This window comes from Lygodium microphyllum, chromosome 20, assembly GCF_053477565.2.
Source record: "Lygodium microphyllum isolate KBCC chromosome 20, Lygodium_microphyllum_v1.1.10, whole genome shotgun sequence".
Classification (NCBI taxonomy): Eukaryota; Viridiplantae; Streptophyta; class Polypodiopsida; order Schizaeales; family Lygodiaceae; genus Lygodium; species Lygodium microphyllum.
In genome coordinates, this window is record NC_141154.1 from 135478584 (window position 1) to 135490719 (window position 12136).

Below are 12136 nucleotides of genomic sequence, written 5' to 3' on the forward strand. Positions count from 1 at the left end.
TTGCTTGTTTGTTTTTTTGAAATATTCTTTGTACTAACAATCATGTTTCTAACAGTTAGCATTTTGTTTTCTTTGTAGCACTCCATTACAAATCGCGATCCGACCGGCCTTGAGACTCGATATGCAGAGAGGCACGGTCTCAATGCATTGATCGACCGATTGTATAGATGCGGCGGCCTTGTCACTCATCTTTCTTGTCTGTAGTTACCATGAGATATTTGAATGCATTATTGTATGGTGGATTGATGTGTTGTTTCTTTTTTTGCAGAGTCCGTTCGATGCTCCTTTGTGGTAGGACGAGCTTTCGGGGGACGAGGATTTGTAGCTCACCCTTGGATCCTTGGAGCTCACACACCTTTATTTTTTAGTCGCCTGATCTATATAGACATTTTCTATGTATTAGTGATATCCTATCATGTTTGTACCAAACGCTTTTTATGCGATCATGTATTTATTTCATGTATCAGTTTTATGATTTCAGTGTACATTCTTTTTGTTTGCAAGTGCTTTGTATACAGTAGTGCAGAAACTATTTTGTATGGCTCTCATACAGCACACAATGCTATATGTGGTAGGGCAGCTTGCTGCCTTGCCACAAATTTTTTTTAATCCATGTTACCATCGCTATTAGCGTCGTAAATTTACTGGTTGCGTCACTATTGGCATCGCTAAATGCGACGCTGATAGCGACACCAATAGCGACGCTCATAGCGACGTTTCTATGGCGTCGTTAATAACGACGCTTTTTGCGACGACGGGGGCAAATTTTGTTGTTTGTATTTTCGTCGCTTTAAATGTCGGTATAAGCTCAAATCCTTGTAGTGTTATGTTTAATTTTAATTGGGAAATTGATAAGAAATTCCCTCTTTTTTCCTATGTAGGAAATGATTAAAAGTTTATTGTGACACACAAGCATCTTAAAACTCTCTCACTTCAAACACATAAGAACAAGTATCCTCAATCTTTTCTACAACATCCATTTTCACTAGAAATGGTCTTTTCTCATAAGTCCCACATTCAATTCAAACATTTGTTATATCCAGAAGTGTTAGATTCACTTCTTCAAGCTTAATCAATATCTTTTCACAATCGGCAATGTGAGCAACAACAAACTTTCTACATCCCTAGTCATCCACTTCCTCATCCTCCTTTTCATCTCCACACCCTTTTATGCATATATCATCGAAGAAAGGTAGAGTCAAATGTGGAATATAATCTAGGAGCACTTTGCTCATGGTTTGTCTTATACTTTGTATCCACTTTAACCTAATTCTTGCCATTCAAACATATCTCTTCGTATATATGATGAAATCAACAATAACCTAAAGTATATCTGAGGAATTCACATGTATATTGTTGGACTTAGAATTGTACTCAAATTCTAGTATGGCTATAATTTTTGACATTGTATCTACATAAGAAGCTTCATGTATATAAACCAAAAATACCTTCATTATCCTAATAGTCCATGTTTTCTTATATTTTTCTCAATCCTACATAAATGTTGTATTGTTCCCTTTTCATATTTATAACTTTCTGGTAACATAGAAAAGTTTTTTATGCCAAGAGGCATATTCCACGGTGGATTCAGTGAGGTTTTTTGGTGGATTCCATAAAACTAGAGGCATATTCCAGGGTGGATTCTGTAAAACTATATGTATTTGATGGGGCTTGTACACAAGGTGGATTCCTTATGCGAGAAGTTGATTTGTAGCTGAAGACTGCTAGGTATTCACTATTGTTTGTTTATTTTATTTGTAAAAAATTGTGAATGCTTTGGTTGATGTGTAGAGCACGTAGCGGTGGCTTTGGGTAGCACTAGGCATTAGTGTAAGTCCAAGCGTAAATTTCATAATTATGATTAATTAAATTAAGTATAATATATAATATAATGTATTTATATGATATTTTACTATTTAAATTATTACTCTATTTGTAAGTTATAAGTTTAAACTTCTTTAGTAATAATTAGATCATTGTTCTTAATACTATTATTTTTTTAAAAAATATAGATTATTTTAGAATATGAGATTTAAGATATGATTTTATTGAAATAAGCTTTCTTTATGGAATACCTTGATGTTTTCTTAATGTGGTTAAGTTTAGAAGGCTTTTCTAGCTTTCTTTATAAAAGCAACAGGATCGTGTGCAAAACAGGAGAACAAGGTGAAAACTAAGTTTTTTCATTTCTCCCTCATCTGAAATTGGAATTTAGAGTTTCAAGAGTAGTTTTGGGGTTTTGGTATGCATCGGACGCGATGTGATATCAAAACGTCAAGATTTAGAGCATAGAATTTTTTGTAGCATATTTTCCACATGATTCTGCTTTGCAACATTGGTATTAGAGCTTGGCTATGCTTGGAGTTTTCAATTGTATGATATCACTGTATAAAGGCAAATACCGTGGAACAATTGCAATCTACAAGACAAATCACTACAGATTAATATTACAACTGCATTTCTTGTGTTTTGGACAGCCTTATATCCACCTTTGATTGACTTGCTATATAGAAGAGGCCGCACTTGAAAGTTGTCTAGCTATTGCATATGCTTCACCCTAAAAATCCTCTTGAACAACTATCTTTCAGGTAATGTAACTTTTTACTGGTTCATATTTTGAGGATGGTATTAAAACAAAAGCTTTAGCCCTCAAAAAGATCTACAATTGTTATTAGACACATATTTTAGAAATTCTAAATATTTAGCGAGTTATTTGAGTCCTAAAGTAACCCTAAATGCAAATTTCACAATAGTATGCAAAAAACTGTGTAGTAGCTAACTTTGAGCCCTATTTTTTATGACCTTACCTTCAGATTTGGTAATCCATCATGGGGATATGAATTGTAGACCTTTTTGTTGTTTATAACTCTGTAGTTATCATCATGACCAAATTCTATATAGACATCTAATTTCCTAGTAGGATAGCTTTTAATCCATTTGGAATTTGAGTATACTCCCAAAAGAAAAAAAATTTAGCTTGTACAAAGATTTAAAACTTATATTAGATATTATTTTGTTTAAAAATGCATATATTAAAAGATAATCATATCTAAATATGCCATAGAACTTGAATATTACTATTTTTTAAAACCAAGAGAATAGTATTTTATCCAACTTTAGCCTTATCTTTTGACTGATCTCTTACTTCCATGAAAGATATCTATGACACTAACACTAGTTTTTAATTTTATTAGAATCAATTATTTGCTAATAATTAGACTCCAATTGATTCATTGTCCTATACTAGATACTTAGTAAAATTAACAAGAAAAAATTTCATTCAGTTAAAGATGTGCAACAGATGACCACCCGCGTCCTTAGTGCTTACCCTACACTGCACCAGGGGTATGATGAGGATAGGATTTTCCGAGATTGTTATCCCACCCCAGGGGTATTATGCCAGGAGGCATATTCCACGGTGGATTTGGTAAAACTAGAGGCATATTCCACAGTGGATTCCATAAAACTAGAGGCATATTCCACAATGGATTCTGTCAAACTATATGTATTTGCTAAGACTCGTACATAAGGTGGATTCCTTGTGCGAGAAGTTGATTTATAGCTGAAGACGGCTAGGTATTCACTATTAGTTTATTTTATTTATAAACAATTTTAAATGTTTCGATTGATGTGTAGAGCAGGTAGCGGTGGCTTTGGGTAGTACTAGGCGTTAGCATAAGTCCAAGCGTAATTTTCATAATTATGATTAGTTAACTTAAGTATAATATATAATATTATGTATTTATATTTTATTTTATTATTAAAATTATTACTCTATTCATAAGTTATAAGTTTAAACTTCTTTAATAATAATTAGATTATTGTCCTTAGTACTATTAGTTTATTTGTTTTTAATATAGATTATTTTAGAATATGAGATTTAAGATATGCTTTTATTGAAATAAGCTTTCTTTATGGAATACCTTGCTATTTTCTTAATGTGGTTAAGTTTAGAAGGCTTTTCTAGCTTTCTTTATAAGAGCAATAGGATCACGCGGAAAACAGAAGAACAAGGTGAAAACTGAGCTTTTTCGTTTCTCCCTCATCCGGAATCCGAATTTAGAGCTTCAAGAGTCATTTTGGGGGTTTTGGCACGCTCGAACGCGATGGTGATGTCAAAACGTCAAGATTCAAAGCACAGAATTTTCTACAGTAACTGCATCATATTTGCCACATGATTCCGCTTCATAACAATTTTTGTTGAAAATCCTACAAAGCCTTAAGAAAAAGCACATGTATATGTAGTGATAGACAAGAGCTTGTTTCCCTTAGCACCACCATGACCATTATGGTGGTACTTTCATAAAAAAACCCGGTTCTTTGATTAACTCTTTTTCATTATGAGGAATTGGTAACCTCTCAAAGTATCTATGTTCCTAGCATGTGTTACACATAAATAGTGAGAAACTACATAGTTCTCTTTCCATCTTTGCTCCTATTCCATGGATAAGCTAAGCCATTATCCAAATTCTTTGCCTCCATATGTATATAACTAATGTATGACTATCCAACAATTACAAGATAAGAAGAAGGATCATGCATAAAGAAATGATGCTCATCCTGGACATCACCTATAGAGACTTTCACATTTGGATAGCCTACATACAACTCTCTTCTTGAGTTATTGGCTGCTCACATTCTTCATCCATGGTCAACATCCATTGACTATTTCCTATTTTTAAATAGACTTCTAACCCTAACATAAAGCTCTAACCCATGGTCTTCATGAGAGCAACACATGGAGTTTCAAGCTCTTCAATTTCACTACTATCCCTATAATAGCATGGGCCCAATGATTATGGGAATAGTGACTTTGAGGTATCATGCTCATCATTTATATAATGTATACATCATACACCCTTTACTCTATTATTGCAAGTCATTGCCTTTCCAATCTTTGCATTGTGAACAATGACATTTGTAGCTCCTTCATTATCATTTTTAACATATGTATGTTATTCACAAAGCACGTGTATACTTGCAAATATGTTTTTCTTCACCTTCTATCATAGCTTATGATGGTTCTCCAACAAGATATCTCTTTCTTTCGATCGTATCTATTATATTATTATGAAAATCCCTCTTGGTGATTTGATTTGGAGTATTTCTCCTAGAGTAAATTCAACTTTTATGTTCAAGATGTGCTCCTCAAAAACCTTCTTCAAATTTGTAGTAGTCTCTATAAATCTGAAAGCAACTTGTAACTTGGTTGTTTGCCCTTTGGTTTCTTTGGTTTTTATCTTGCTTCTTCCCCTTTTGCTCTTTTTGAATGCTCTCCATGATATGTTCTAGTGTATGCTCAGTAGAAGGATAAAATTGCTCAGGATCAATCTTGCCACCCCCTTAGTTACTCTCTTGGAAGCTCCTAGATTACCGTCTTTCTTTTTTCTTGTCTTCAAAGATAACATATGTGTTCAATATCTTTGCCAAATAGGAATAAACTACATAAGGGTCCATTGATGAATCCTATCCAGCCTTTTCCTTGATATTCCTCCCAGCATTTCGTTTATGTGCAACTTGCATAGTATGAGTTCAAAATTCAACTTTCCTACCTTCACTAGCAATATTTTCTAGAGCTTCTTCTATCTAGAGATCATCTACTACTGCACATGCATTTGCCGTAGATAAGTCATTAATATATTTTTTTGTTTACCTCCCTTCCCAAAATTAATAGCAAGGGGTTATCCTCTCACTACTAGCATGAACCTTACCTTCCTTCTATCCCTTCTTCTCTCTCTTCACTAATACATAAATAACTTCTTGAAAATCATTCCACTCTATCTTCAGACCTTGCTTCACCTTGAAGGGCTTTTCCGATTCAATTTGTAATGGTGGACCTCCAACTCGCAAGAATAAAATAATCCTCTCTCTTCAGAGTAAGTTGTTCGATAGTACTCAACTGGTCATAGAGTTGTTCAAATTCCCTCAAAAACTTTGGAGCAAGAAGCCGTTTGGTAGGTTTTGCAACCGACTTTAGAATACATCTTTTTGTAACCTACTAGAATTCTAGATATAATATTTATCGTTTAGGGCTTTCTTAAAATCAACACTCCTATCTCTGATCATAACTTGCTTATAGGATGTGGACCAGATGACGGACCAAACATGATAAAAGGGTCATCAAATGAATGTTTCTTAACGCAAATATACCTAGGCAAAGCACCCACGCGGTACTATCATTTCGTGTTGATGCGAAAGTCAGGAATAAAATATGAGCATTCGATTATCCATGGAATCGAGTCAGCTGTCAAGGCTAGAACACATTGTCGCGTTCATGGTTTTACATCAAACTCATGACTGGTTTTTTGCGCCTGTCCTATACCCATACTGGGGCCATATTTTTCCTTAGCGCATAAAACAGGAGAGGAGCTGAGGAGCAATGGCATTGATGGTGGGCAAGGCACCTTACGTGGATGATATCAGGACGCATCCCAAGCTTTTCAATATTGATTACATGGATTCCTGCATTTAGTGATTTATCTCGACGAATGATTAAGGGGATGACCAAAGGCTCGGAGTTAGCATACAGGGTACATCCCGATAGTGGACGTTAGGATCGTGACGGCGGATGGTCCAAGACGAATGCTCTAGATCATAGAACATGTGTACGCAGTTGATTACATGATGATGCAGAGATACCATCAATGTATTCCCCTCATTGATGAACCTGTGTAGACGGACCCGTTTATGGACACGAGACCATTCATAATCACTTCCGCTTGGGCCAACGGCAGGTGCAGTCGAGACCATTTGAAATGTCATGCCCTGTTCCTGGAGCTTCCAAATCTCACAGTTAAGCCTAAGAGTACTGGAGGAGCTGGGGCCGGATGTCAACAAGATTAGTCTAGCAAACATGCAGGAGCCGTTATGTGCAAATACTGATTGACCGACCACATCGTTAATCCCATCGCCACGACCAGGGAAGGCTACTGGGACATCACCCCAGGTATTGGAGTGTAGGTCGTATGCCGCGATAGAATCATGATCCGAGGTATTATAATTAGTCCAGCCGGTCACACAGAAGCTGAGGATCACCACAGAACAAGTGCGCAGGCCCAAGCACAAGTGAGGAGGGTTAACAGGCCTCTGACGGATCTCTTGCCAGCTCTCTTCGGGATCACTCGAGTCGTACAGGAGCGGGGGCAATAAGCCTAATTTTGTATCAGTACCAATACGTCCATTTAAGGGTGAGAGAATGATTTTGTAAGTGGAGGAGCGAACACCGGGTTCCCCAACATCGGACACGACCAGTTGGGCACGTGTGGCTCTCTTGCGACAGCCAGCCCAACTGGGAGGGGAAGGCAACCTCTTCCAAGTGGATGTAAGAGGGTTCCCTACTGCCATGCAGGCCTGTCCGCCATAGTTTCTGCTTCGGCCGAGCACGTAGCCAAACACAAGGCCTTGGGATGATGCAAGGATCTGGAAATCGTCTATGTTACTGCAGCCCAGAGTGTGAGGAAAGAATCGCAAGGAGGGCAGTGGATGATCAAAGGAAGCAAGGACAGTACCAGACACAGGCAACATCACCTGGTGGCCAGACAACTGATCTAAAGTGTAATTCGTGTGGCGCTCATCGCTATCGTCCATCCCATTCATCGCCACTAACTCGCTGCACAGCCAGGGCTCGTCCGCATGCGGGCTGGCCGGGTTGAGCTTGAGCTGGCAGAGCAGGGGGGAGCGCACCAGAGAGGAGCGGAAGAGCTTGGAGACGCAGGAGAGGCGAGCGAGGTCGCGGACGGAGAGGCGTGGCAGGATGCGCTGGACTAACACCTCCTCCGGAAGGATGTCGGTGATGCTGCACGATTTATTACTTCTGCTGCTGCTGCTACTACTGCTTCTTCTCGTCTTCCTGGCGGAGCTGAGATCAATAATATTCATGATCATCATCGGGCTGACCACCGCGTCGGGAATCGAGATTTATAACGATTTGCTTTATGAAAAGCCAAACGAAAAGCGTTCCGCACGATTCGGGAATCTTTTTTTTTAGGGCGTTGGGACCGAGAACAAAGGCGTTGCCACGTGGAGGTTTTTCTACCTTTCCCCTAATACCGGCTGTTTCCTATGGAACTGATGCACTTGCCACGATCATCCATGGTATCCGTATCTATTTTTGGAATATGAAATCGGGGGGCGGGGGGGGGGGTGGGTGATGTAAGGGCTTTGTAGCTATACCATGCCGTTGCTACCGATTGCACCTATATAGGGAGTAGTAGTGACTCAAAGCCCTGCCTTGTTTCCACTCTACGTGTGATTCCCTATACCCAGTGGTGAACCCACTTATGTGCGGCGTCACGAGGGTGTAGTCCTGGGATGTGTCTATGTTGTCCCGCTTTTGGATTGAATAATACAAGAGTATACCTTGAGCTCATATCGTGTTACCTTTCTGTGCCGTGTTGAGTGCGTAACGAGTGCAGGTTTATCACACTTGGTATCAGAGCAGCTCTTGCTCGGAGTGAAGGAGTGCTCACGGAAGCAGGAGGAAAGATCCAGTGCCCCGAAGAGATCGAAGTCGTAACGACCCACAGTGCGACGCCCCACGTCGTGTCGCCCCACGTCGCGACGCCCCGCGTCGTAACGCCCCACGTCGCGTCGACCCACGTCGCGTCGCCCCACGTCGCGACGCCCTCCCGACGCGTCGCCTCGGCGTGACGCCCCAACCTCGACATCCCACCGTCTGAAGACGTGACGCGGCTTCCCCATGGCACGACCCACACCACCACAGGCGAAACGCGGCTTCCCCGCGTCGACACCACCACCAACCACATGGAGGAAGAAAGGGAGAACATCACCCTCCCGACATTAGAGGAGAGGAAGAAGAGTAGGGGACAAGAATGGAGAGTGGCCCAAGAGGAGAAGGTGGCCGGACTAGAAAGACAAATAGATGGTATGTCAGGCATGCTAGAGTCAATATGGAGGAACATGCAGATGAAAGAGGAAGAGGAAGAAAGGAGAAAAAAACTAGAAGTAGAGCAGGGCTATAGAGAATGGGTGAGTCAACAACAAGAAGAGGAGAGGAGACACCGAATGCAAGAGGAGATGGATAGAACGGGTAGAGAGGAGTCATCTAGGAGGGCGCAAGATACAAGGAAGGAGAAGGAGAAAGTAGTAGAATTAGGAAGCAAAAAGAAAGACAAGAAGAAGGAGAAGAAGCACCATCGCAAAGAAGAGGAAGATAGCAGTAGTTCAGAAGATGATTATGGAAAATTCAAGATGCCCCAACCCGCCAAGTATAAGGGAGAGAGAGATGGGTTGGTTCTGAAGAAATGGATCGCAGAGGTGGATAGGTACTTAAAATATTCAAGAATCACCGAAGACAGGAAGGCGGAAGTGGCAGCCATTTACTTGGAGGAGGACGCTGCCAGTTGGTACCTATTAGAACAGGAGCAGGGCCACACAATCTGTTCGTGGGAAGAACTCCAGGAAGAACTGAAGGACTACTTTATTCCAAAGCTGGAGAAATTCAAAGTGAGAGATGAATGGAGGAACCTTAAGCAAGCACATGGAAAGATGAAAGAATATGTCAGCAAGTATAGGCAAATCATGCTGCAGCTACCAAACATGGATACTGACACTAAGCTACATGGATTTTTGTTTGGAATGCAAGAATGGGCTAGAAGAGATGTGGAGAGACAGGAGCCAACAAGCTTAGCAAAAGCCATGAGAATGGCCGAACGACTGGTGGACCTGGAAGGCAGAAGAACAGCACAAGGGAATCAAAATAGGTTCAACAACAACTTCAACAACACCTTCAACAACAGCAACTCCTGGAACCAAAGGCCCAATGCTCCTAGAGGGGCATTCACAGATACAAGGAGTCAAAATACCACTAACACCACGGCCGTATCCCAAACCGCATTAGTCCCAAGAGGAGCAGCAGGGAGAAGGGGAAACAATCACTACAGGCCAACCCCTAGCACATCATATGGACCCGCAGGATCAAACACATCATGGTGGAGACCCCCAAGCCCTTCCACTGGCATCAGATGCTTCAAATGCGGGGGTCCACACTACCAAAACGGATGCCCAATAGAAGACACAGCCTCATCGAGTGGATCAAGGGTGAATGCAGCTTGTGCATATGGAGGAGAAGAACCACAACCACCACGTATCCAGGAAATTCCAAATGGGAGTGAAGAGAGCATGGAACACCCAAGGGTAGGGTCAGTTAGTGCCCGTCCCCAATGCATGGCAGCCAGAGTAGCGGTAGTCCACCATCTATACATCAAAGGTCGAGTGGGCGAAGGAAACCAACCAATCATGGTGGACACAGGAGCAACCCACAACTTCATGACACCACAGTGTGCAACAAAGCATGGATTGAAACTATCCAAAGCCCCAGAAGGATTAACAGTAACATTCGCACAAGGAGAAGCCAAGGAAGTAAAACAAGTCTTTGCAGTCCAAGTGGAAGCCGACAAGTGGAAAGCGAAACTCAACTTCTTAGTAATCCCCATGGATGATTTTGAAGTGATATTAGGCTTAGAATTCTATGACAAGTATGTCATTGCAATGTTTGGAAAGGGTGTGAATGAAATGATGCTAGATATGCAAGGAGAAGGCGTCAGAGTACCCTGCGAAAGAATGCAGCTACCTGGAAGGGCCCCAATCAAAGTACAAATGAAGGAGAACAAGCCAGGAGTATCATGCCAAACAGTAAAACCAGCTGCAAACCAACCAAAGGGCCAGACCCAAAAAGCACCGGTCCAAGGGACCGTCATCAGGCCACGTATTATGACATGCAGTGCAAAGCAAGTTGAGAAATCAGTCAAACAAGGAGATATGGTCTATCTGTGTATGATCCGACCAATAGAAGAAGAAGATGGCAAGAAACCCAAACAACAGAAGAGGAACACAGAAGTGGCAGAAATACTTGAAGAATTCAAAGATGTAATGCCAGCCGAACTACCCAAAGGTCTACCACCCAGACGAGATGTGGATCACAAGATTGAGTTGATTCCAGGGTCGTCTCCACCGGCCCGAGCTCCCTATCGCATGAACCACACTGAGCTCATGGAATTGAAGAAGCAACTACATGAACTAGAAGAACAAGGATTCATCCGCCCTAGCAAATCCCCCTTTGGTGCCCCAGTGTTGTTTGTAAAGAAGAAGGATGGGGGACTTAGACTCTGTGTAGATTATAGGGCTCTTAACAAAATCACCATAAAAAACAAATACCCTATGCCCCTAGTGGAAGACCTATTAGATAGACTGCATGGGGCCAAGCACTTTAGTCGGATTGACCTTAGATCAGGATACCACCAAATCCGCATAGCCGAAGAAGATATCCCAAAGACAGCCTTTCGCACCCGATATGGTAGTTTTGAGTGGTTAGTATTAGGGTTCGGCCTAAGCAATGGGCCAGGCACATTTTGTGGCCTCATGGATGGAATTTTTAGACCGGAGATAGATATCTTTGTCATTATCTACATAGATGACCTCCTAGTCTACAGCAAGACCTTAGAAGAGCACAAGCAACACTTACGCCAAGTTTTTGAGAAACTGCGGCAACATCAGTTATACGCCAAGCCGGAAAAATGTGAATTCGCAGTGAAAGAATTGGAGTTCCTAGGCTTTATTGTAGGAGCAGATGGAATCAAAGTGGACCCTAAGAAAGTGGAAGCTGTCCAAAAATGGCCTGTACTAAAAACTGTAAGAGAAGTGCGCGAGTTCCTAGGCTTCACAGTATTTTGTCGAAGATTCATCAAAGATTACAGCCTCATCACTGCCCCCCTCTCCCACCTCACCAAAGAAGACCACTCGTTTACATGGGGGAATGCGCAACAGGAAGCCTTTGAGCAGATGAAGAAGTGCATGAGCCAAACTCCCGTCCTAAGGGTACCGAACTTCACCAAACCCTTTGAAATCTCTATAGATGCATCTGACTATGGCATAGGGGGTGTACTGGTCCAAGAGGGGCACCCCATTGCATATGAGTCAAAGAAGTTTATTGATGCTGAAACAAGGTGGAGCACACATGAGAAGGAAATGTTGGCAGTCATCCACTGCCTTAGAAAATGGAAGCACTATGTTCAAGACAAGCATACAATAGTCTTCACCGACAATATCTCCCTCAAATACTTCCAATCCCAACCCAAATTATCAGCAAAGCAAGCCCGTTGGCTAGACTTCCTAGCCG

General features: G+C 41.3%; 1 protein-coding gene across 1 annotated transcript; it reads right to left on the reverse strand.

The window, feature by feature from the left end:
* Positions 1-6037: 6037 nt before the first annotated feature.
* Positions 6038-7892, reverse strand: LOC148019443 (uncharacterized). The gene is made up of 2 exons (XM_087701416.1): positions 7528-7892; positions 6038-7419 (listed from the first exon to the last, which is right to left on the reverse strand). The coding sequence occupies exons 1-2, from the start codon at positions 7885-7887 to the stop codon at positions 6493-6495; spliced, it is 1287 nt and encodes a 428-aa protein (XP_087557542.1). The 5' UTR covers positions 7888-7892; the 3' UTR covers positions 6038-6492.
* Between the last annotated feature and the right edge of the window lie 4244 nt (positions 7893-12136).

Coding starts and splice junctions, on each gene's coding strand:
- LOC148019443 (XM_087701416.1), bottom strand. CDS start 7,887: ATGATGATCATGAATATTATTGATCTCAGCTCCGCCAGGAAGACGAGA. Junction 7,420..7,527: donor ATCAGTTGTCTGGCCACCAG/GTGATGTTGCCT, acceptor GACGATTTCCAG/ATCCTTGCATCATCCCAAGG.